At 37.5% G+C, this 27352-nt stretch overlaps 1 protein-coding gene across 2 annotated transcripts; it reads right to left on the bottom strand.

The window, feature by feature from the left end:
• Positions 1 to 3115: 3115 nt before the first annotated feature.
• Positions 3116 to 27226, bottom strand: arrb1 (arrestin, beta 1). Of its 2 annotated transcripts, XM_076977400.1 has the most exons (18): positions 26890 to 27226; positions 26030 to 26090; positions 25311 to 25367; positions 11496 to 11526; positions 10996 to 11056; positions 10739 to 10783; positions 10379 to 10575; positions 10189 to 10248; positions 10008 to 10075; positions 9146 to 9281; positions 8549 to 8633; positions 8390 to 8462; positions 8166 to 8303; positions 7975 to 8058; positions 7385 to 7408; positions 6443 to 6513; positions 5260 to 5311; positions 3116 to 4721 (listed from the first exon to the last, which is right to left on the bottom strand). In XM_076977400.1, exons 3-18 carry the CDS (start codon positions 25328 to 25330, stop codon positions 4610 to 4612), a joined length of 1257 nt encoding a protein of 418 aa, XP_076833515.1. In that variant the 5' UTR covers positions 25331 to 25367; positions 26030 to 26090; positions 26890 to 27226; the 3' UTR covers positions 3116 to 4609. The 2 variants fall into 2 exon arrangements, with proteins under 2 accessions (XP_076833515.1, XP_076833514.1); XM_076977399.1 differs by lacking the exons at positions 26030 to 26090; positions 26890 to 27226 and having other exon boundaries at positions 25311 to 25904.
• Positions 27227 to 27352: the final 126 nt, after the last annotated feature.

Here is a 27352-nt window from a genome sequence, read left to right as displayed (position 1 = left end):
AGAGCTCAAGATAGATCAAGATTTTAAGGACAGGAGTTAAGGTGAACACTTCTATATTCCCTCGGCCTGAGGAAATTAAATAGGTTTCTTGGCTGCACTTTTCAAGACAGCAATCAAAGACACTACTAAAGTGTCTTAATGTCATGCATTCAGCCCTTACAGTCACCAATACCCAGAATTCCACAACCCGGCTGGCCTGAGCCACCTCCCATCATTATTGATTGACACCTGTTCCCCATTTACACACACCCATGAATACACTTGAATTCATTCAATTGGTGTTTGTGAAGTATTGCTGAATTTAGTTATGCAAATGTGTTTTAAATCTGTTTTGCTTGACAATTGTCAGATAAGTGCAATGTCTAACTTTTAATCTCTCCATAAACAATCATCTTTGCCCTAAACCTAACTGGACCGCATAGGCTATCCCACCAGCATCAGTGTAAAATCTCGTACCACTGCAACATCCACAACATCATACCATATCAGCATCACCTTGGTATTGGGTACTCAGCCCACCACCCAAATAGTACATTCATGACATTCGTGTACATAATGTTGCCACATAAAACTAATCTCATGCGCACACACGCACACACACACACACACACCACAGCTTAAATGTAGTGTAAATGTCGTAACCCATTTGATTTTGCTATGCGTAGACTTTACATGTAGCCCGAGCCTTTGCTATTGGTCACCATGCAATATTCATAGCTCAATGTGCTTAGTACTGTTAGTGAGATATGGAAAATATTTCACAAAGGAAAGAAAACATTTGAGACAAACATCTTAACAACATGGGCACTGATGTTGCTTTGATGTTGTTTAAGATAATTAGTGGTCAAAGTTGAACCTACCTAGACACTGATATAATTGGTCCCCTGGTAGTACACTCTGTCCATTCTAATTGTGTCCTGTGCCCCCATGAGGGCTATTTGTTATGTTTACTTTTGAATTGCTTAGAGTAAAACTGTTCATATAGCAACACAGCTCAAAAGGCCCTTGAGATATACTAATACAGAAAGCAGTGATGACCAAGGCCTACTGTGACATGGTTTTAACTTTACATTTGTTTTTTTAACAGCTAGTGTGCAGGCATTGCCTTTAACACTTTAGAGAAAAATACTTTTAACATTTTTCATAAAGTAAAACAAAAACATCTGTCGATTCAGTTAGTCTTCGTTACATATTATTTGTTACTACAGCATGCACTTCTCTCCAAAAATGGAGCGAATCAAAACTGATCATTGCTTTGGCTGCATGTACTCACTGTTTTGTACTTGGTCATCTAGTGTATAGTATGAAGGGTTCTGTAATGCAAGTCTATTAGAAAGGTCTGACCAATGATTCCCTTATAACAATGTTGGCTCCTTACCATTCCTTAAGAATAGACATGACATTTGTTTACTGTTTACTGTCTAGTCTGTATTGGCATTTTATGTTTGAACCTTGCACTGTATCTACTTCCTTTAGTAGATTATTCAGCAAATTGTTTTATCTTGCTTCTAACAGTAATTCATCAAACAGCAATCACCCACGCTGCTGTTGGCTTCAATAATCCATATGCTAACAAAAGATTCAACCCTAAAATGGCATTGTTCAAGCTTAATATGAGCAGAGACAATAATTATAATAGTAGCAAAGGCTAAAAAACAAATCTTGAAGCATTCCCAATCTTACAGAATATTAACTGTGAATTCAAGCATTCTTCAATCAAATTCAATGCTAAATAGATCATACAATTTAAAATGTCCACTGTTGCCACATGCCAAAGGAAGCAAACATTTAGCAAAACCAATCACTGATAGAATATATAACAACCAGTAAAAAAAAGATATATGTGCTAGAGACTAACCATATTTTTGTGGGATGCCCTATAGTGGTATGTGGAGGACTGCATGATTACACAAAGAGTGTCCTAGAGTTTAGAATTTCTATGAGTGCTTCATCTGTGGATTCAGGCATGTTCAAGCCCACCCAAAGTTCTCCTAATTCCACAAAAGTGCCCCATTCAGTCCCTCCTGTGGCCTAACTATCAAAGAGACATTTATCAACCTGAAACCCAGTTTGGAGGAGCCTTTCGTCATCTATGTGGATTCATCCAAAGTGAATGTGGGAACTGTGGTGTTTTCGTGGCAGGGAGAACAGCAACCATGAACTCTTTCCCATTAAGTTAAGTTACATTTTAAGCTACATTCATGCTATGGATGGATGCCTCTCTGTGTGAAATTTGACACTGACCTCCAGGTGATTTACTGTGTCCTACTGCCATCCTACCTCCATATGTCCCTCCAGCTCCCACGTCTGTTTACTCAGGCAAGAGTCTGAAGGCCTGGACATGCCACCTGCAGGATAAGGAACCTGCTCTTAAGTCCAGCAGAGTTCCACCAGCATCCCCTTCCAGTTTCATGGCCCCACAGTCACCTGCCTACAGCTCATCCATCGAGTACTCTGCCTGTTTATTATGTTTGTATCGTTTGTTCCAATAATCATTCATTCTTAATCACCAACTTCTAACCTCTGTGTTATATCTTTCCTTGTGACAGTAGTATGATTTTACTGTCTCATTTCACATGCTTGTTGGAGTAGTGAGGAAGCCATTAAACTTTTAGCTTTCACAGATTTTAATGTTACATTTTAGGCCTTCTTCTTTGGTAAGGTACATTGGAATCTTTCTCAGCGATCATTCAATTGGCTTTTAAACATCCAGTAGTGTAAACTGACTATCTCCAGTGTTAATTTCTACCTAGAAAAGGAGTTTCTCCTTAGAATATCACCTAAAGGGTTTTCCTTATCACTGTCCTCATATGTGGTTTATTCATCATGTTTTCTGTAAGGCTGTATTGTGATGTCTATTGTCTAAAGGTTTAAAAACCTTTACTCTTTGTTATTGTATTAAGTGTGACGTGACTGTTGTATAGAGTGAACTGAATTGATGTCCTGCAAACCCATGTAATTCGGAGTAAAATACATTTAAGGTCCCAGTGCCATCTGCTGGTAGAAAGAGGTAAATAGCAAGAGCTTCAACCGACTAAATTGAAATCTTCTAACAGACCATCCTGTCTAGCTGGTGGACAAGGTTCACAAATACAGCATGCATAATCAAAACATACTTCAGCATTTCAAGAAGATACACATTTTAATATATCCAACATAACGTATATTTAATATATAGTTTACTTTATCTTCATATGGTATGAACACTTTATCCATTTATCTTGTTTTTCCAGTGCATTTTGTATTAAATTAGTTTTCCCAAATAATGAGTCCTATAATATTCCAGGTTTTAATTCATTGGACAATCTATCAAACAATATCTGTCTTTGTGTTTTTAAAAACAATTTCATTCTGAAAACATACAAAATATCAACATTTCATGCAGAAAATCAAGGCCTCATTCATAAAGTTAATCTAGTAAAATTCCATCACATATATAGTTCTACCATCACAAGTAGGGGATTTGCATGGTTTGTCCTATAATAATTTATTATGTAATGTCAAGAAAAGGAATCTCTAATTTCTCTGAATTTGTATAGGACTATTATACCTTTCTGATTATATTGTAAGACCAGTGCCCAAAGAAAACCCTCTTTACGTTGTCTTTAGATGTTTTTGGACCTGTAAGTACAGAGGCCCTTGAATAACAATTGTAAATGTAATGTGGTAATCTAAATTGAGGCTTTATGGTGGTCTGTGGTCTGAAAAACACTTTTGCATTTAACAGTATTTGGGTCTTTAATAAGATTTTCTTGTTAACCATAAAAGGAGCCAATAATGTGTAATATTCAGCAGGGAAGTTGTACGACTCTATTTACTTGAATCTTACTTAAAGCAGCACACTAATATAGTATTATTCAAAATAGGACTACAATGACGTATTACAGTGCAGTCATTTTATCAGGAATGCATTTTGAGCAGGCTAAAAAAAAGTCCTCGTCATCATTAAGAGCTTTAACTTGTGAACAGTAATATGTTGTATGGAGTAACTGTCAAGAACTCATTCTAGTTTGAAAGGTTTTGGTAGGTTGTGGAGCAGTTAGAGAAGAAATGTGCATCAGTTTTTGCCTGTTTCAGGTTCAGCTGCATTTGTTCAGATTAGGACTGTCCATTAAAGGATGCCAGTTTTGACAGTGTTCACATTAAGAATAACAATTCAGTTTCCTTGCACAGTGTTCAGAACAGACATACTTTAAATATATTTAAATACAAAGTTATGGTCACTAAAATACTTTGTCTGTTCTAATGGAAAGAAGAACATAGAAAATAAACTAATAACAAAGGCATGCTACCACCGAAGTTCAGTTTAAACATGATGAAACATTGTTTCTTGTACCATGTAAATACCCTTAAAACATCATAGGCACTCTGTAGGTGGCCAGGGAACTGTAAATCTCACCTGCTAAATGTACTGACAACAAGGTCTTGTTTTTAAAACTTTTACATTTTTAATACCCTTTCAGTATGGAGAGGACTTATGTAAACAGGAACACAACAACGGCACCACAGTGAGTGTGTTAAAGGGTGTCCCAGATTTCAGGTTGCTCTCCAAGGGGGTTTCCACTGGACCCCTAATGGTGTGACACAGCAGAAAGTTCCTCTTCTTCATCTATCTGTCATTCAGCTTGGGCGAATCTGTACCTTCCTCATCCTCATCTTTGTCATCTTTTGCCCCAATTAATCGCTGCCTTGCAAAGTCTTCAAAGATGATGTCATCGTCACTAGGAGAAACGCAGATAATTGGAGATGAAATGTACAGTACATTAGAGGAGACTGGAGGAGTATCTTTACACATGAATTACATATTTTACAGTTTTGTACAGTGAAATATGAGAAAAACGGTCAAATGGTGTTACATTATAAGCCTCAAAAAGGCATTATGACCATATTCAATCAATTTTTAAAATATAAATTATTCTGGAAAAATATGGGGTAAAATTGCTGTTGACAAACCATGAATCTATAAACAGTGCTCTGTCATAAGAAATGTTTAACCAAAGCCTTTTTGGTTTAAATTTCACAAAACACTTCACAGCAGACGTATTCAAATCAAAGGCCTCAAGGCCCAGGTCCTACAAAGTTTCTACATTCCACATTTACCTAAAAGTCAGGTGTGATGACAAAGTGGTAAAATAGTGACATTAATCATTCGATCAACTACAAAGGATTACAAAATCCAAGATTAGATTTGGATTTGACGTCCACGTTTGAATACCACTGACCAACAGTGATGTCGCAACTGCAAGGAACTGGACTTACTGCGTGTCAAACTCAATCAGGTTTGTATCAATGGGTGCATCATTTTCTGGGGCTGACAAAAAAAGAGACAACAGAAGGTAACTGCTGGGTGGCAGACAGAGCTTAATAGCAAGGCCACTAATGCTTACTGTACTGTATAAAATTATTAAAAGTTTACCACCACATCGCTTTGTTTAGAGGGCTTTGTGGGTACTGATGCTGTCTACATAATCTAGAGAGACCATTCAGCAGTCTAGCATAGGTTAATCTATACAATGGGACATTAGCATAGGTTAATCTATACAATAGGACATTAAGGATTAGTGTACTCTGATGAGTCTTCCAAACAGATGCACTGGTTAAGAGGCTTGGGAGGCATTAGGCAAGACATTAATGTAGAACTGCATGCACAATTCAGAAAATGTTGTGGTAAACAAGTTAGGTGGCTAACTGAGGGATTAATTTACGCAAAAACGGCTTCTTAATGTTAATCTCCAAAACAAGGAAGAGGGGTGAGGCACCTGGTTTGTACTGAAAGCATAGAAAGGAACTACATATACGTAGCCAATGGGCATTAGAGCCATGGGCGTAGTAGTGGGGGGGGGGGAGTGGACCTAACTACCCAGTAGGGAGAGGGGCCCATTTTGCTCATGTGCCTCGTTTACTGGCATTTATAGGGGCCCACTGACATTGAGAGTGTACAGGGTCCAGAATTTGCTGCAACGATCCTGATTAGAGCCATTAAGATAATGGTTAGAACCATTAGGATAACCATTAGGATAATCCCTAATAACCATTAATAACTATTGGGGATTAGGATAAGCATGTAATAATTTTAAAAGAAGGAAGAAGTGGCAAGTGATGTCAGAACATGACAGTCAAACATTGCTAGCTGGATTTAGTAGGAAATAATATCTTGATCTTGGTGGCAACAGGAAACAGGAAGCATAGATATGACAAGTGTGCAGCAAAGTATAAACATTTCAAGGAATTTTAACCCATCAACTCCATGCTTATTATTTTCTTATTTAATGTTTAGGCATGTAATGAGTTATGCAACCAATGCACTCCCTTCCTGAACAATATACCCCATTAAAAATACTAAACCTCCTATATACCTTTAGACAGCACACTACTGAGTCATATATTACTTCATTAAGTAATCACATTATGTCAGTTCAAATGAATATATTAAGACACATACCATCTCTGTAGATAGATTCCTCCACAGGTTTAGGGTGCATTAGTGTGAAGGGTAGCTCTACTGCAACATCACTAGAATAAACAAACAAAATAAAAGCACAGTTAGGAAATTAATCATTCAGACATGGACCTACAGATGTACAGGTGATCAGCAGATTTAAGTTCTAAAGAAAGTTCTCTCACTTCTATAAAAAAGCACTAATTATTTGGCTATGCCATATATTTTTTTGGAATTCTTGAATTAGCATTCCACCCTGCCTAATAACTCCATCTCAGAAAAGATCTCAGAAAACAAGATATAATTCATTTTCTTGTTCATATTCAATAAAATAAGCAAAATCTTTTCATTTCAATTTAAAAAGTGTGTTTTCTATCATTTTGTCTATAAAAGTTTTAAGTTTTAAGATTCTTGCTTTACATTCAAGTACCCATGTTTAAAAATGAAAAGTTGACTAGGGATGGGACAATATAAGAATTCAATCAAGAATCAGTTTAATTTTCGTGTGTTTTACAAGGACTCTCAGACAGCACAGACTATTCCACTGTGACCATTATGGCTGTAATTGCACAGAGTTAAACTTACTAAAATAAGTTTACATTGAGTTTTCACTGGGTTTATACCATAAAACCCAATGAAACCCATAAAAACAATCCCCACATCACCAGAGCTATCTACGAAACAATAAACACAATATGATCTTTCATGTTTTTTTTGGCAATTTTGACATTTTGAATTATATAAATTACACTTAATTTCCTCTACTCTCTTCCTGTTGAATACTGTTGTTTACCAGTTTCACTTCCCTCCATCACAATAGTTCCCTCAACATGCTGTGTAATCCAACCCTCCCCCTCCTCCCAATCATTGTCTTCACCTCAAACCGCGTCTAAATAGCAATACACACAGACAATAAACCCAGTTACAAAAGCTACATTTCTGTACCTGGAGGCAAGGTCTCCAAGGAGCCTGAGAAGAAAAAAATGCAATATTGCTCAATATTTCAAGTTTTAAGACATCTCTCCAGGTTCTCTGAATGTTTGCTTTGTGTTCAGCACTCTTCAGGGTGCATCCCATCTTTCCCCCTGTTTTTAATTTAGCAACACACTATAATTCTGCAGTGCAATTATGGAGGTCCGTTGTTGGTTTGAAAAGCACAAAACTGTCAAAATGCACAGTTTTCAGTTTTCTGGCTTTGAAAGGACAAGTATAATCATGCTACACAGAGAGCAACCAAAAATGATTTCAACATAATTTCAATGAAAAACATGCTTTTCTTCTTTTTCTTTTCTTTTTTGATTTTACAATAAGCCTTTTTAAAAGCTGTGTTTTCTGTTTTCCACACTTACTCATTCAGTTAACAGTTCTGCATCTAAAATGACAAAACCAGTCTATAAAGCCTTAGACTATCATGCCTCTATGCTATGTCTATATCTTCATAAACCTTATGAATACTACTGTGTAAACATGTGTTAAAACAATGAAGCAAAGGATTTATTTTGAAATCACCTAACCGATTACAATTTGAGACTTACCCACCACGAGACACAACCAGCTTCACTTTGACTTTATAAGACACAATGATGCCCAGAATCTCCTTATTGGCACCCTCTCGTAACCTTGACAAGACAATGAGAAAACAGGGCATTATTGCAAGAGAACCTTGCTATTTTGCCACCATACATGAAATATATTTAAATTGACTCCCTTTTGAGAGTGTACTCACAATGTACTTGAGGCCAGGTTTGTGTCTTCATGTTTGAGTTTTCCATCAAGGGCTAAACCTCGCTTCTCCCGATTATTAGCAAGGAAGGGAGTGAGAGTATACACTTTACAGAATGTGGCACTTGGAGCCACAATGTCACTAGAAAGCCACAGAGTGAAAGGAATTATTCACACATTGATGTAACTTTCACTGTATTACTTCATATTACATTAATGCATACATACTCGGATTCCTCGGTTGCCACTGGACACTTGTACTGAGCGTTGTTGAAGAGACAAATATCTGCATATTGACGCACTGTAACATGAAGGTGGGAGTGTGTAGTCATATGGTATTTCCAAAAAGAACACTGTTTTTAAAATCAGGGTGTATTGTTTAAAAACCTGAGATCTTCATTTTCTTCACAGTCTTGTTTGTGTTGTTCGTGACATGAACATTAACACTAATTGGCTCACCGTGGTAGTAAATCTGAATGATGTGGGGAACAAATTAAAGGAACAAAAATATAAAATAATTACAAATCTCAAGTTCCATTTCATGTTATCTGTCATGTGTCAGAAACCATTTTTCTCATTCTGTGTATGTAATTTCTGTATTCACCATTACAAATTAGATTATTTTTTAATGGATAATCAAGCTAATACCTGTGAATGCTAAATATTGGCTAATCATAGGATAATCTGTATTATTTCAAATGTAACACCCTACTTCAACCACCAGGTGGTGGTTCAGAAGTCAGTGGCTCTCAGCCCCAGTCCTGAAGTTTTCCTACACTGAAAAATGTTATGGTTTCCCTAGTATAACACACCTTATATCTAACTTATCTTAACTTAAGTAGTTACTTAGTAAATGGTAGGAAGCTATTAGTTATGACAGGAAAAAATACCAAATTCTGTAGCACAAATGAGCTTCAGAAACAGATGTAAAAGAAGATGTGTGCTGTTGTGGTTCCAGCCCTGGTCAGTGAAGGCGCCAGTCACCTCTTTGTCCAAGGAAGCCTCCAAGTGTAAGGGTTTGTCAGACATAAGGAACTGCCTTGTTGTCTCTGCCATTGGCTGTGGACCTGGCTTTTCTGGAGCATACTGCACTTTTCTGATGATTAGACGCACTGAATTCCTGTGCCAAGAAAGAGACCTACAATTATATACAGCATATACATGATAACAAAAACAAAGCTGTGACATTCAAGCTGCCATACGGCAGCTATGGGAAATTAATCAGTTTAATTATTAAGGAAGCATTTCACCAGCATTTCACCTTTATCATGAAAACAGTAGAGATTAACATTCACCATATAACATGTGTTTTCAGTAATTATGCTGTTGTTTGTTACAGGGATTTGAAAGCAAAAAAGTCATTGCAGTGAATGGCCTTCATGCGCTTTGAGGTTAGTGTTACCAGTTACACTACATGACACAAAGCAGACATTCTAATTCAGAGTGACTTGGACTGTTATCAGCACAACAGTGTGAGTGCACCCTGGGAGTCAAATCCATAACCTTGGGGTTACTGGTCCTATACGTTACCTACTCGATGAGGTGAACTACAGGATGACATGAGTGGTGGCAACTCGTTGTGCTATACAGAACAGACATTTTAAAATATTCCTGTCATATTATTGCTATAATATTAGTCTGTTAGTTTATTTTTACCCTTAATTCCATGGTTTTATTCAAATATTTCTCAAACTGAACACTAAATACTTTTAAAATGAATATCCAAATTCGGTCCAAGTAATAGTGCTCATTACCAGTCCCAATAAGGTGTCAGAACAAACATCTAGATATGTAAACATCTGAGATGTCTTCTGAGGCGTGATAAAACTGCACAAACTCTCTGTACCTTTTGTGGATCTTCTCTTCCACATTTTCAGCACAGAAAGCTTTGACTTCAAAATCAACCCCACAGGCCTTTGCAGATTCGAAAGGAAGGAAAATTTTATTTTACATTAGTGTTGCATATAAGCTCTTAGAAGAACTCACAAAATGAAAGTGTGTTGTTATTTATGACTCTGGAAACACACCTTGCCCGTGTCTTCTGGTCCAGGTTGCAGCGTGACAGAACAGGGTAAATTGGGTGGTATCTGTCCAGAAAATCCACAAAATCCATTAAAATGTCATCCAAGGTGTCACTTACATGTATAAAACGAATGCTTTGCATCATAACATCATGAACAGCATGTGTAATGAATAATACAGTGGCTAGGAATTAACCTCAAAGGTGAACGGGTAAGCGTGCTCTCCCAGTTTTTTAATGAGTCGCTCTTGTAGACGTGTCAGGCTTTTTTTCTCCTCAGGCACAGGAGGGAATGCCTGTATATTGGCCACAAAGAGGTCCTTTCGAAATGTCAAGCCAAGAACATCTAGGTCCTCCCGCCCATAGCGGAAGGCACATGTCAGCGTTACAAAAACTGTGGATGAATGACAAGGAAGCCAGAGCTACTTAGTATTCATCCTGCTCAGGGGAATGTTTGATTACCACTCTGAAAGATAGTAGAGGACTGTGATTCACCAAGGTGGAAAACATACTAAATGTAATACAGTGGGGGCATGTTTGTAAACATTTCTCCTCACCTTTTCTCTCCTTTAAGTACTCTGGATCAATTAAAACCACACCATCTGCAAAATGGATGAGAGGATTGAAATATAGGCCCACAGGGCAGTCCACAGACATAGTCTAAGTAAGATAGCATCTAGAATACATGAACCAATTTAATAAATTGCTCCAAAATTAGAAGCTTAGTAGGTTTTATGGGTTTATAGAAATTTTATAGGTAAATATGTCCATAAAAGCAGGAATGAGTAAAAACATATTCAGTTGTAAAGCATACCAACAGGCTCAACAAGATCCACGTGGTCAATGAAGTCCCTCTTACCAAGATACACAGTTAACTTAAAAGAAGATGAAAAAAACAGATTAATCCAACAAGAAATATGTTTACAAATATTATTACACATCAAGATCTCAGATAAGAGTAGTGCAAAACCCGATGCATTAGTTAATACGTCTACAATGGATAGTTTTGTTAAATTATGTTTTTTATTATTACTTTTTTATGTTACTACAATTAAATTACCATCCTGACTACAAAATGACCATTCCATTTGTGCAAATTGCACCATTCATGTGATGTGTTAGTGCTATAATGGGGCAGTGTATTTGTAAAATCCCTTTTTTTTCAGCATATCTGCTGAAATTCTAGTCCTGTGGCCAGGGACATCCCACCTCATACTGGCTGGCTATGGTCAGACGCATTGGGCACAGGTTTAATTCCATAAGAGATTTTACCATTGCATGATTGAAAATAATAGATTAGACTGAATAACTTACTTTTCCATTTGGACTTGCTTTCTTGAAAACCCTGCGAAAAAAATAAGGTCAGATTAAAAATGCTGATATTCCCTTTAAATGAAAATAAAAAGCTCTCTGTGAAAATAAAGCTCTCTGTAGCTTCAGAATTTTGATTTTATCAGTATTCAAAATTTAATGAGCTTAATGGATTTAAAGAGCTAATAAGCCAACAAGTCACAAAATGATCTGTACACAGGGTTCTCTTCACCCTGAATAGTAACTGACTGTCCTGTATGTGGGTCTAAAATAAACAGGTTTGACTAAAAATATCACTGTCATTTCAACTGACTGTTTTACTTGTGATGAAGACATCATAACAATGTTTGTGCTTTCACTGATGGCTTTCATAAACTATAGCTATAGACATGCCAAGTGTCCTCATGTGAATGATTTTAAGGTTCACATTTAGCCTCCTTGGGGACATATTTGATATTGGAAGATGAGACATAACAGACACATTGTACATTTAGGTGTCGCATCAAACTCATTGGTCAACAGATTATATAACTGTTGGTGATTTGTTCCAACATGTATTGCTAAGAATACCACACATTGTATAGTGTATGATGTCAGAACACTATTCTGTCATGAAGCCTGTCATAAAAACTTTATTTAGAAATTGAACGAACTCCAACCAAAAAACTCCGTAAGAGCATGTGGAAGAAACCTTGAGAGGAACCAAGACTCAAAGTGAACCAGTCCTGTTCACACTGGACAGCAAAATCAGCCATGTGCCATTGTGCTGAACAATTATACTAGCTGTGTAATGCCTACTTATCAGTGTTAGCTTGTTGCTTTGCAAGGATTTCTGGCCTCTTCATTTTCTCTTCTTACTTCTAATCATTTTTCTATCTGATAGTTTTAGCACAAAATATTACAGGTGTTCTGGGTTTATAGAAGGAGTGTCCACTGATAAATCTCATTAGCAGAATTATCTGTGTTTGGTTGAAAACTTTAGCAGGGTAAGACAATTCACAACTTTCCAAGATTCCAGCTCTGCACTGATTTGAGCAGCATTGTAGGTCAGGAGTTAAGGCTCTGTGTTTTGGTACCTTTAATTCTGTCCCATCAAAGTATCATTTAGCTCTCCCTAGAAGATAACCAACAAAGTAAATTAAGTAGTCTTCTGGAAGAGTGGCCATATGTATTGTAAGAAGCCTCATCATTCTCTGTCTGTTACACTGGCAGAGTAAAACCCTTTGGCATACACAAGATCCTATTGATACTGATTACATAACACTGATGTTATGCAGGCCTGGTTTTAGACTGCGTTGACACGGTGGGGAGCAAGGGGGACATCGTATTTTGAAAGCCAATATGTATGTGGGGTGCGATAGGGTGGGGGTTTTTGGGGGAGGGGCTTTGTGCTGGGGATGCAGAGAGGAAATCTGGGGGGGGCAATACACCCCCCACCCCCAGCAACCCCCTAGTGCCAGCCCTGATGTTATGTATAAAGGAGAATCCTGGTATTTCTGTTTACATGAAATACATGTTAAAAAAAAAAAAAAAAAACATGTACTGCTATGTTTACAAGGGGAGTGGTGAGAGAGAGTAGCACAAGTTATCATCACTCTAGCCTGTCCTCCAAAGCGGAAGACATCTATGAAATTCCACTTGGTGACCATTTCATGCATCATTACCCCACCAAATAGCTGGACTTTATTTTAGTGTAATTAGACTGCACCAGTACATTTAGTTAAACCACCTTGATAATTTGGTAATGATTCAGAGCACATACATTCACTTTGTATAAAGCAAAAATGGCACTGAGGGCTATAAATCATTTGTGCCCCATAGCCAAATAAGAAAGGGAACAGAATTAAAATGGATGATAAAACAGAAAAAAAGTTCGAAAAAAGTATAGAACTTTTGCCTAAATTGCTGGATTAAGAAACAGAAGTAATGCCTGACAATGAGAAATAACACTTTCCTTAAAAACATGGAAAAGTACATGATAAACAAAGGAAGGGAAGATAGCACAATTCATACTGTCTATTCAGTCCTTTTCACAAGAGTGTCATTTGCCCTAGTCTAGTTAATGACTTCAGATGCAATTATCTAGCTCTCCTATCTTTTACACTGTAATGGTGCCATAAATTTGCCTTGGTGTTTCCAGAAATCTCACTGGACTCCTGTGCATAGTCTTTGTTTTACTCACTAATAGGAGGATGTTCTCATAATCAGTTCTCACACTGATTCCCAGGAAATGTTTCAGTATAATATGGCAGATTTTCTGTAGTTGTAGCATATCTCATGCTTACATCCTGCATGTACAGTCAAAATATGTGGCCATTTTGTGTACTGCATTTTCTGAGGGAAAGCATGTCCATATTTTGGCATATACTTAAAGGTGAACTGATTGACCCATCATACACATTATGCCATTAGCTTATCACTGATTTCCTGTGGCTAGCTGTCTCATCTTGCACTCAGTATAATGTCCTTCTGTGAGTTGGCTTCCCCCTCCACACTAGCTGAACTTTGCTTACATCCTGCATGTACAGTCATGTGCTCTGACATGGGACTGTTGGCTCTCAGACCAGACTTTTCACAGTGGAGCCAGGTCATTTAGTGTCATGTCCACAAAAAAACTCACAATAATTAAAATATAATTTCTTCAAAACCTTGCATTTGGCATGTTTAATTACTAATCCATTACCAAAACATTATTTTTAGCATGAACATAAGGATATTACATGGAATTTCTTGGTTAAGCTCCCTAGGGCATTGGATGTTGAGTGGAATATGTTTAATGTACATTTGAGGCATCCTGGTGACAGACAAATTCAATGCTATTTCTTTCAGAGGATAAAAGTATTCAGACGGTTTAAGGTATGCTGTTGCAGTCCTGTTCAAGATATTTCTTTGGGTAGATCCCATAACTTTGAGCCTTATTCATTCACTTTCCCCTTTTGAAGTTAATTAGCATCACAATTCATCAAGAACATGGACCAATCAGGTGAAGAAATTTTGAATTTAAATTACATTTTAACTATAGAGCCTATGGTTTGCATGAATTTAGTGTGCATTCCACACTATAGCTGAATAAAACAAACTGGAATTGAATAAATGGGGAGAAGATTTTGTGACTTTGCAATAAGGAAATAAGGCCTGCTTTTAGTGAAAAGATGGAGGCCATGAGAGTTATGGAGACTCAGGTGAACCATGGACACAGTTCCTGGGGAACATCTGGCCACTCCTCCATGTCTTCACAGTTAGGAATTACATACACAAGCTCTTGAGGACATGGTCGACTTTTCATCCTCTGACTACAAAAATCTTCATACGCCCACATCTGGCATCCAGAGTTTGGTTTGTTGGTTAATTATTATTATAGGAAATCACTCTCATGGCTCAGCCAAACACAAACATGAGAGACTGATGAAAAACTGATGAGAGATGTCATTGGACATCATAAATTGTAATAACAGTGCATAATTCAGTGCATAAGCAGTGCATAATTCACCTACACTAAACTTGTATAAGCTATTAGTAAATTTTATAGTGACATTAAAATCTGCACGTCTATAGCAGTGAGCTTAAATATTATGGACAAACATATATGCTTGACATACAAATGCTTAATCTAAGACACTATTTCTGTATAGCAAATTGTTAAAAATATCTGAACCAGTCTAAAAATCAGTCAATTGAGATACCCATGTGTCACTCCATGTTTGTTATGTTTACTCATGATAGCAAATCTAATTCTTCTTGATTAACAAGAATAAACACAAAAACAACCGCATTCAAGACTAGAGTTTTCAAGAATAAAATTGACTATCTCCTGATTTAACACAGATATTGTGTTAAACAGACAATTAAACTGCAGAGTGAAACAATTGCAGTTCTTTTTCCAGATTGTCTACCAGTAAAGTCAAATGTACTTGATGTGATGAGAACAGGATCTGTCAAAGGTGTAAACATGAATGTTTGCCATGAAATGCCATTGTTCTTAACTGTTCTCACTGTCAGTCTGACTGAACTAATGCTGCTTAGATGGAAAATAAGTTGTCCCAAATTATTATGTTGCAAAATGTATAAACTAAAAGATGCTAGAAAAAAATCTTATGTACAATTACTTTAAAGTTTTAGAATAAACATCATTAAACTCAAGTGAATGTACAGGCTTTATTTTTTTTATTGCAGTTGTTGCCTAATAACTACGCTCAGAATGAATGCATTGGAATCTTGATGTGTTTTGTCTTGAATGAGAGATTTAAACATGAGGGGGAAATGTGATGTTAATTGCATTCTCCTCTATCAATGCCTCATGATACAGTGTGAACAGACACATGCTGCATAGTAAAGCAAACCTATCATGTCAAGTAAATGCTCAAACGCGGGCCTTATCTGTGATCTACACCACCCAAGCAATTCTCTTACAAAAGAGGTAGAGTTTGCAGCCATTGTCTGGATATTCTTTAAAAGAATAAAATAAACATCCAGATACAGACTGAAAATCCCTTGTATTATTGTTTGCTCCTTGACATAATTGTGACAACCAGAATAAATAACAGCTCTAGGGCATTAATACAAAGGATTAATAAAATATATCTTGAGAGCTGAATTATTATTGAATGAAAATGAAGAAAGTAATAATGTCATGGCTTATACGGTGGATAACTGACTCATTTCAGATGAGCCTCAACAAAAGTCTCATGGTTTTTCATGCTTGATCATGCAGTCTCTTGGATGAGAAATGAAATGCAACTTTTTTATTTTTAAAGCTTTTTATTTTTTCAGACTAGCTTACTATTAAGACATTTTTATTTTGCCAAAGATTTAGTCATTTGGATAAAAAAAATAACAGGTGAAGACAATAACCATAGCCAGAAGAGCACAAAAAGGCGTAGAAATGCTTGAAAGGCAAAATGAGACTTTGCAACAAAGGGTAGGAATAAAGCAATATATAGCCTATCTACTCATAATAATATGAGCATTCGATATTGTGGGGAGCTTGAATGACCTGTGGAATTCTGGGGAGCATAGTTCCTCCGATGCCAATCACAGGATATGTCAGGATTTCTCTTGTCTGTAGTTTGTGTCTGTAAGGTTTAACTGGTTTAAGAATAAATCAAAAGAACAGGTACATGCTGTCTGGGAATCAGTGAAACGTACAGCAAGCCGAACACTGAAATAGAACAACTCACTCTATTCTATTCTAAATGAATTGAAATTATTCTTTAGTGCAGGATAATTTACCACTACATAAAAATAGATGTGATGCTGTTTCATCTGTTGACATATACTACCAGAAATATGACAAGGTTACTTTGGTGCCATGAATCACTTGCAATCAAACCTCTTTACCTCTTTTTCTCCTCTCATTGTCTCCTCCTGTGACAGCCTAATTAAACATATCACCTTGAGACTTAATAAATGATTAATATTGCTCCCCTACTAAAAACCAAGTCTGTGTCTAGCCATTTTAAAGCTCTACAGAGAAATTTTAGCACCATCTTCAAATTAAACAGTGAATCCAGGAAACTGGAAAAAAGCTACACTACACATATGCTTGTGCTATGACATATAAAACACAAACTGTTTAATAACTGTTTTTAACTGTTTAAGTCATTGTAAATGACATTTTTCCAGCCTTATAGACATTTGCTTTCCCCCCACAATCAGTAGGTTTATTAACCACATATCTCATGTTCCATCATGAAACATTTTGCATACTTCCTTGGTAGTGGATTACTTTGCATTAGGTACAACATAGGAAATGATTATGATTATGAAATGATAATGATTGTTTGCACAAAGACCTCATAGACATTAAAGACCTTAAAGCACACACTGAAGTGATTTATGAATGCTAATAAGTACTTTTTTCCACCAGTCCTTTTCAAATTTGGTTAGCTTCCAAGTATTATTCTGGGAATTGTCAATCAGTCACTTCAACAAGGAATTTATTCAACATTTGTTTAAAAGAGCTGTTACCAAGATTCTCTTTTAAAAACATAAACTCAGCAACCCTAGACCAATTCCCTTGGTTTTTTAGCTCTATATTAAATCCAGTCCTATCCGAGTGGCTGTAAATATTATGTACTTAGAACTCATTCATCTGTGCAACAAGTTTGACATGCCTGTGCATGTGGATGGCAGGGGTAGCTCAGCTGCCAAGGTCCAGCATTCTACCAATCAGAATAGTGCTGGTTCAAGCCACACAATTGCCAAGTCTCCACTGTTCAGCTGCTTCAAGGCCATTAACCCTTTAATGCTCAAATTGTAAATTATTCTTGATAATATCACCTGCTATAAAATGCTATAGATGATCCAGTAAGTTAAGAGCTTGGATAAATATTAAATATACTGGTACATTGCTTTCAATCAGCTTTCTTGTGATACACAGTTGTATGGATCCTTAGCTCCAGGCAGCCAAAGGTCTGTTAGTTCCCTGTTTAATTTTCTAGAGGCCATTAAATCCTGCATGTCATAATTTTTTGCAGCTGAACCAAGACACAAACTGATGTTTGTGTTATTGGGAGTGGCAAAATGAGAACTGTAACATGGCACATTTAGAGTTCTTATCTGTGAAGGTAAAATTCATTGTTATATAAGAATAAAGCTAGAGCTCTTAGAACAACAGAACTATGCTGGTCATAACAACCAGTCAAGTACAGAGTGGATGGACAGCCTTTTCGTACTATGGCCCTAAGCTGTGCACATCCTTCCCTAGTGACTTAAGGTCTATTGACAATCTAGCACATTTAAAGAGGATAGTAAAGACCTACCTGCTCTGATTAGCTTTTAATTACCCTGTGATTAATGATTAATGTCACTATTGCACTTCTTCGGCCCCTGTATTTTATTCTGTTTTGTTTTTTATCATGTTTCCTTCTATATCTTTCTGTAATACACGTAACCTTTGTTACCAGCACCCACTGCTTTTCAGAATTTTTACACAAAGTGTCAACATTATGGCAGTTGCATTGCTTGCAAATCTCTAGAGGAACCATAAAACCTGAGTGGTCTTCTGTGTCACAGTGCTTTTGATTCCCTGGTTCTTAGAGGCCTACTGCTGTGTAGAATACCAACAAATCGTTCCACTTTGTACTTTGTAGTTGTGCGGGTGTTACGTATAGCTACATCTAACAATAAAGCACTTCTTATATTTATATATATTAGGGAATACACAATAGGGCAGTAACATCTCTAAAATGATAAAATGAATAGAAACAAACTAAAATGAATATAACCTATTTTTGGCAGAGGATCTTGACTACAGTGTCTGAGAAATAACCCCGCGGTGAAAAATAAAATGTCGCATCCCTTTTCTCTGTGTCCCCAGTCGTAATTTGGCAAAACAAGGCAAATGAAGACAAAACCGTGCCTGTGTGTGTCTGAGTATGGGGGCTCGATATATGCTCATCTATAAAAGAGGTGAAAACATTTGGGAACCACTGCACTACGTTTTCACAGTGGTGAGAAACCACAATAAATTGCAGAGAACCTCAAAATCAGCATTACATGGCAGAGAATGACAGGCTGTGTGAGACTGCATGTCCGGTTCATCATTGCCTTAGTGTGCGTGAGTGTGTGTTTTATTATTATCTACCCGTGAAAATTAACAGGTAAGCTAAATTATAAGATAGTTCTGAATGGGAATGGGAATTTACATTTCCTGGCTCTTTAATCATTGTACATGAAGTAACTACACATAAACCACATTGATTCAAATAATAAAATGATAAAAATTATGATATTCCCATTTATATGTACTTGCCTTTGAAATAAAGACCAATGTTTCACTGCCAAGGATGTTATTTCCTGTGTGCCAAGTGCAATTTTAAACCCACTTAACGAATCGGACTTATGCTAACATGCAGTCCATGAAAGGACTACAAATGTGTGCATACAAAGTAATGCATCACACATGTTAACTGTTGCTTTCTAAAATCCATTACATGGTATGCTAACATGAACACGGGACCCAAAAAAGCTTTCATAAATTTAAACCCAAGAGGTACCACAGGCTTGAGAAAGCTTTTAAGCACCTTCAGTGCACTTTCCTGGGTTTTAATAGCCTTAGAACGTATAGTAAGTGACTTTAAAGTGTATATGAATTTTTAAATGAGTGCATACAGACGTAATGCACAGGCAGAATCTATCTACTGGGTTCTGAGACTGAATAAGCTGAATCTACCAGCTGTGCAATGGTGAAACTAACTGCAAAACATACAATCTTCCTCATTTACTGTATTGTTTGATGTTTTCACTGTGCATTAATTGTGTTTGAAATTTTTCTGGCTACAATTTACACCTGCATTTTTTATTTAATTCAGTTTTTTTTTTTTTGACACAATGTACTGAGCAAACCCAAATGCATGTACTGCTGGTTATATGACTCTGTGCATTGACATGATAAGCACTTAGGGCGTACTCACACTAGGGTCTGTGATCCGGGCCCGGGCACGGTTCCCTGCCGAAGCACGGTTCGTTTGACTAGTGTGATCGCTCCAACCGTGCCCGGGCCCGGATCAGTTAACCGTGCTCGGGCCCGCTTGAAGAGGTGGCCCAGGGCACGATTCACTTGGACTCGAGCACGATTCGCTTCTAGTGTGAGCGCTATCCGTGCCCGGGCCCGCTTGGTGCCTCGTGTGATTGGTTCATTTTCCCGTTACTCAAACATGACGTCAGTGATGCGACGCTCACGTTAAACAGTCATAGCGGCAAAGCGAATGTTGTGGTCTTCTAAAAATCTTCTAACACGTGCAGCACGATTAACAGACAATCGTTGTGTTAAATGATCGATAAATCTGTGCTTGCACCGTGTTTCTGCACTCCCAAAACGACTCAAAAAATACAATAAAAAGAGAATCGTGAACTCCATAGTGTTGTGTGATGACGTAAGCGTGCTCGGGCCGGCTTGATGAAGCCAGTGTGAGTGCAGGCCAGAGGGGGAGTGGGGAGGGGGGGTAACCGGGCCCCAGCACGGAACCAGCAAACCGTGCCTAGTGTGAGTACACCCTTAGAAAGTCCTATTTAAATAGCTTCCTCACAGCTGCTCTCCAATCATATCTTCAGTTTGTGGAAGCAGCTGATGCAGGCAGGACTTATAATCACTCCCATTTAGCTCAGATGCCTCCTTCTTGGACAGCAGAAATATATCACAGACACTATGAATCAGACTTTTCATGTTGAAGACATGGAAGCTTATTGGAATAGGTCCATGGTAATAGTCCAGGCTGAGATTCAAATATTTAATTAAACTCCAAATAATGAGCCTAAATTACGTATATTGGCTCAGTGGGGTGTCATTGCTGTGTGCTCCCATATCATGCACCCATGATAAAGTCAAGTTTAGGAATGAGCACATTTATCAGTGTCAGTTCTTCTTGGATTCAGCATTGGGTTACTATCACATTACACAATGATTTCTGTTCAGGGCTGTGGACAATGCAACAAATACTACTCCAGTCTACAATCAATTTAATGTTACTTATACCATTATTTGGTCATTCAATAGATTATCCATTTCTCAGAGGATACACTGACACTAGAATGGGGATCTAGACAACCTTAGCAAAAATTACTGTTTTGTTTTTTTCTTATGCAAGGGTATTGTCTACCTTCAGGTCATCGAACAGGACAGACAGACAAAGGGTAAATAAACAAAACTGTAAAAGGAAATAAATAAAACTAATTTTTTTTTTTTTTAAGATGCCTGCCAGAGTTGCTGACTAATGTATTTTAACACTGAGTCTGGCTGTCCCAGTTTGATAAAACTATTGACGGTTATATATACTCCGATCCTCATACCACGCCTGGGGAGCCAACAACATTTACTTGTTTTGACTCGATCCATATTTGCTCTTGTTTTGTCTTGTCTTGTTGCTGACGATGTGTAACTTTGAGATGCCAAGACTGATGCCTGCTAACAGTCTGGTGACCTTAAAATGTACACACTTATACACAGATAGACATGGCTCCTGTTCATTTAGAGTTGTTTTCAATATTGCATTACAATATGTAAATACTCTCTAGAAATATTTGTATTTTGTGCCACTACCACTAAGGAGACACTTCTGCCATCAGTTAATCCATTGAATAGGCATCAATATGCGTAATCCAAAAGCAGCAAGCATTGTGTTGAACTCTGGACAGTGTGAGATAAGAGTTGTAGCTCCCATTAGTCTAGAGATGGTATTCTATCAAGGATGAGAAAGGGTCAAGAAGTCTTAAACAGCACAAAATGGAATACCATTCATCAAATCAGTGGCAAACAGCATTCTTAGATTCTCTGCTACTTTGTACTTGCATTTGCCAATACAATGAGGTAAAAAAAAAAAAGCGTGCTAAGAGACATATACAGTAGCAAAAAAAAGCCAACACACTGCTGACAGCTTGAGACCACTGAAGTTACGTTAGACATGTCCTTACTTCCCATTATATTTGTAGACATAATGACTAAATAAATACGCTGGACAAAGTGCAGATAAACAGTCCATTGCATGTTTGAATCCCTTAAAACTGTACATAGTGAACCTATGCACTCCCAACACAAACAACTAGTAATCTTTGGTCAGAATAAGCTGTGTGTTGGACAAAGGCTTAAAACTGCGGGTGCCCACATCAGCATGTAGAGCCAAACATGCTTTATGCAGCATTTACATTTACGGCATTTAGCCGTAGCACAGCACAGATTAAAACGGGGCAATGGCTAGCATTCAGGATAACAAGACACTAGAAATGTCTGTGTGCAGGTGGAGCATGGTAATATACTAGTCAGATAGTAAGTCTCCTACATTGAGGCCACTTATTGTGATACCTCCTGGCACATGACAGCTTCAGTGACTTCATCTCATTGCAGGGGTCATGGGGTAAATTAGAGTATATTTATTTATGTCCAGTCTGTCACCCCAGAACGTCAATGTGTGACCTTCCACCACATCATTGGACGGCCTAGTCAACAAGATGACTCCTAAAGACATTTCCTCATGTAAAGAGAACTTCTATCCATTCCATTCAGGAAAATCTATCCATTCCATTCAAGGTACATGGACATTTACTGTGGTGTGTAATCATATTGCAAACAGGAAAAAAAATGTTGCTTCTTTTTCAATAAAAAAAAATCAATTTGTCCAACATTCTATGATGTATGTTTCAGTTCCAGATTCCTGCAGCTGAAATCAGATCTGCAGAACAATGTTTGCTGTGCTGTGTTCACAGTGAAGACCTAGCTTAAGCTCTATGAAGATCTCTCATTAGTGGCTTAAAGATGAGATCAACCTATTCTCCACCTACCACAGTAGCTCGGTCTTAACCAAATTTAAAATTAACTCTTGATCCTCTTCTTCCAGTGTATGTATTAAAGGGGCTTCAGTAGTCCTGTCATTTATTCTCAAGCAGGAACATGGTAGCACACAAGGACAAAACTGAAGCAGCAATATTTAGAAACGTAAACTTTAAACCCCACAACACAAAACATTTTTTAATCAAGTGGAGGTTTTGGGGAGTGAATGAATCTTGAGTCTTATTTTACAATTGGAATTGGACCAGAGTTTCCACAATATAAAACAGCCATGTAACAGCTTGTGAAGCCATCTGTTACTTCTGTGTGCCTTGTGACAGAAAAAGCACTTTCCAGCAAAGTTGCTGGAGCATAAGAAATAGGTTTTAGACTCACCACATGTAATATCTAATGAATAAAAGGGCCTGCTTGCACTTTCCTGATCATACGAGCTAAAGATCTCACAGGTGTGTGAGGTGATTGCCCACCTGATCGGTTCATTTCAGTGTATAACTAACAACTAGTGTACAGCCACAGCATTCCATACTGGCTAACACTTAGGACACATTTTTATTTTTTAAGTTATTTTAATGAAGTGTGAAAAGATACGAAAGATCATCACATCAAAACGTTTCAATACAATATAGGTGAGATGGGGGAAACATGCTGTTGTTTTAAAGATAAGGATAATATCTACAAATTAATATCTTCAAATGCATGAGGTTGTTTAAGCACCTCATTAATATTGTGTTAAGCAATTTTTCATCTTCCGCAGCCACCTGTGTGCATACAGATCTTCACACATGACTCTAAACACACACACACACACACACGAACACACACGTGTGTGAGTTTGTGTAGAGATAGAAAAAATAATTGTGTAGCATACCAGGTTTCCAAAGAAAGAGAATATTAATATATTTACCAAAAATTATAAATACCCAATACTTTCTTTAAATGTATGTATTTTTTTCTATCCATGCCCAGACATAGCTAGCTCACATTCAAATGCAGGACATTGTGTCTGGTGGTGAAGGGTTCACCAGAGGGTCACCATCACTACAGTTGACACAAACCAGAGATGTAATTGCACAAATTGCCTTCTACTTTGAAAATAGGGAAATCTCAATTTATAGTACAATAATATTTTTTGTTGTTTAGCAAATCTACATGTACAATGACAATTAGTTTCATGCATGTCCTCTAGAAACTCCACCTCAATGCTTTGATCTCAGTGCTAATGTCTGCATATTACACCAAAGCTTCAACCAATTTATTTACCAAGAGAATTCAGATGTCCCTGTAACAAAGCATTGAAATGCTAACCAAGAAACACTGGCTAACCAAGAGAATTGAGGTTTAAACAAGTAAATAAATATATGTCTTATTTCTTTGGGGTTAAACGTAGCATGTATGAATGCTGGCCAAAAAGAGCAACAAAACCAAGTGAGAAAGTGTAACTGGGATAAAATAACAGCTTTTATTAATAATAAATCAAACAATATATAAAAATCTAGGTAGTGAAAGTGAACTTTTAAAGTTCCTGATTAAAGTAAAATCAACATTAAAGCCTTTAGGAAATGCATTAAAAAGCATACTGACAAGTGAGTTACTTCATGCATTTTACATTAAAGACCTCTGTGCCATCCTAAGGGTTAATGACATTTAAATCTTTCAAAACTAAATAGCCCTAACAGTGCCAAAGCTCATCTCTGTACTGTGGTAATGCTATGATAAAATATTGGTAATAAAGAATTTTGTTTTTGTATTACTGTGATAGCAAACTTCCATGGGTCTGGCTGTAGGATAACACCCAGGTTAGTTGCTGGTTTGGATATGAGATCTAACTCATACACAAAACAGGACAAACCTTGAGTGGTCTCAGAAAGTCTGTGTCTGCAAGACAATGATCTTAAAAAATAAACATAAATAAATGGAAAAAGCAAATAAAAGTTGTTGTAGGAGAACTGCATCATGCCTCCCCCTACCATGTGGTTGGCTATAATGTTCTTGTATTCAGACAGAGTTAATAGCCAGATGCCTTTCTGATGGAAGGATCCATCACAAGGTCACTGGGGAATTCCTCTCCAGCTGTTGTTGATATTTTATAGTATTCTGTGCAGTCTTTGTGGAGAGATTTGGTATTACTGTAAAAGGATAATTACCTCATTACACTGCTGAGATCAGAAATATGGCATATAGCCTACTTCCTCGTTAGAGAGCTTGGAGCAATTTAGGCCATTCTATTGGAGAAATGTCGATAGAGAAGTAGTGACCAGCAAAGTCAAAACAAGGCTTGATACTTAGGCTGACATCAAAAGCCCTAGTGAGCAGAAGTCTCACAAGAGGATACCCAAATGAAGGAAAAATTGAAAACGGGGAAAGAAATCAAAGATTGTACGCAAATGTACATAGAATTTTAAAACACAATGTACCTGCAATGTACAATGTGCCTTTTCTTCAGTCACACAGATATACCAAGAAAAAGAAATAGAAACCAAATTTGTTTCACCCAGTTTCCCATGCAGAACAAATCTGGATAAAAACAGACTGCTTACCTCGTGCCTTTATCAACCATTCTGGAGATTCAAGTGTGGCAGATTCTCTGCTTGCAACTCAAAGAAGAAAAAATGTTTGAGTAAGAAAGGATAAACAGAGAGCAAAGAAGCAAGAATTCAGTTATGGACACGGGCGATGTGATGCAGCCTCTGTCATGAAAGAGAGAGGATTCGCCTGCAGTTCGAACGCTCTCCAGCTGAATCTGATTACAGAAGCATCTCTGCGTTTGCCTGTCAAAACAGCCACCCTCCTCAGACACACCAAATGGTGATTCCCTGCTCCGCTTGGCTATTTTCCGTCGCTATTTAATTAGGCATTCCCCAGGCGAATTCTGCTTGGGAGGGTTTGGGAGGGGAGGTGGGGAGGGAGGTGGGGTGGAGAGCCCTGCGTTACAAATCCTGAGGTTTAAGAATCTTCTGTTTGAGGGTCCAGTGTTGCTGCTGCCTCCGTTTGCTTCATCTCCGTCTCCCTCCCACACTCCCTTCCGCTCTCTCCCTCTGTCACATGCGCGCACACACACACACACATGCACGCACGCACACACACACACACACACACACACACACACACACACACACACACACACACACACTCTCTCTCTCTCTCTCTCTCGATTTCCCTCCCTCTCCCTCTCTCCTCTTTTGAAGTGAGAAGGTACGTGCACAGGCAGTAGTGAGTGGGTGAAATGTAGCACCGAGCGATACATTTTCCTGCTCACCATTATGCTGCAGACATCGCAGAAATGTGAAATTCAGCACCGAATGCTTGGTTGACCAGCCCTGAGTAGACAAATAAGCAAAGGAATCAGCACAAATATTCTATTAGTTAAATTATAATAATAATCATCATTATGATAAAACACTGGCTTTTAAAATACCACAATGCTGCCAAGCAAAATAACAAAAAAACCTTTCCATTATTCATACATGACAGGAGTAAAAAAGAATAACCCATCATCTTGAAGCTTAATGTCATAAAATTACATAACCTGCTCACCATTGTCATAAAATTATCATTATGTAAATGATAATTTAATGTTTTCATTTTTGTACTATAGTGCTTTATTAGAACAAACTAGGCTCTTCCCTAGTGATTAGATAATGACGTAATATCATAAGAGTTACTGTGTCCTTAGTGAAGCGAACTATTAAAGGCATGATTAGGGTATTCAATGTCAGGAATGAGCTGCACTAACTGTAATGTTCAGTTACACTCTACACTGGGATTTTATTTTAACTTTACTCACACCTCTGTTCAGGTGCTTTGCCTTTGTGTTAAACACATATCTCTGTGAATTCAGCCATTAGGGTTCACACTTTTTTTTTTTTAATGCTACGCAAAGCACCTTTTAAACTCATGTACAAGTTGGAAAAGTTGGGCACAGCAGGTCACAGGTCAAAAGTTTCTCAGATTTTTGAAGTAAAAGTCAGGGATGTAAATAGATTCTGTAGGTTACAACCAACCAACAGATAATACCTGTGTTACAGTTTGGAGAAAGGATACAACAGTATCGGAAACATAAGGTTAAGGTTATTGTAAAACATTTTACAATAAAGAAAAAACAGTGGTATAGCAGACCTCAATTCCCATAGTAGATGTGATCCTGTCCCATTGAGGTAGATGTGGTAGAGGTGTTTTCTGTAGTTATCTACAGGCATGTTAAAATTCATATTTCAAACATGTTCATAAGCACAGTCAAATGCAAAAAAACTGGTATTTAGGAAAATACAGGTGTCACGGTACAGCCCCAGACCACTCCCTTTGGCCGTGTGTTAATTTGGTCTGCATATGTGTATTGCCATATATGTACTTCCTGTGGGTGTGGTTGTTTGTGCATGTGTTAATCCGTCTCTTCAGTATAATGTGTTGCACATGGTGCTCGTTATGTGTTAAATATATATTGTGTGAGTTGGTTCTGTCCCGTGCTCGTCTTTGTGAGTCTTTGGCTAAGTGATACACATGCAACAACACATTCCTGTTCAATAAACTATGTGCAAGTGTGCAAGCAAGTGTCTGATTAATGTGTGTTTAAAAAAACATC

Source organism: Brachyhypopomus gauderio, chromosome 16 (assembly GCF_052324685.1).
Source record: "Brachyhypopomus gauderio isolate BG-103 chromosome 16, BGAUD_0.2, whole genome shotgun sequence".
Taxonomy (NCBI): Eukaryota; Metazoa; Chordata; class Actinopteri; order Gymnotiformes; family Hypopomidae; genus Brachyhypopomus; species Brachyhypopomus gauderio.
This window is presented reverse-complemented; position numbering and strand designations above follow the sequence as displayed.

Coding starts and splice junctions, on each gene's coding strand:
- arrb1 (XM_076977400.1), bottom strand. CDS start 25,330: ATGGTTGATAAAGGCACGAG. Junction 10,576..10,738: donor GTACTTAAAGGAGAGAAAAG/GTGAGGAGAAAT, acceptor ATTCATCCACAG/TTTTTGTAACGCTGACATGT. Junction 8,634..9,145: donor AGGCTTCCTTGGACAAAGAG/GTGACTGGCGCC, acceptor CACATCATTCAG/ATTTACTACCACGGTGAGCC.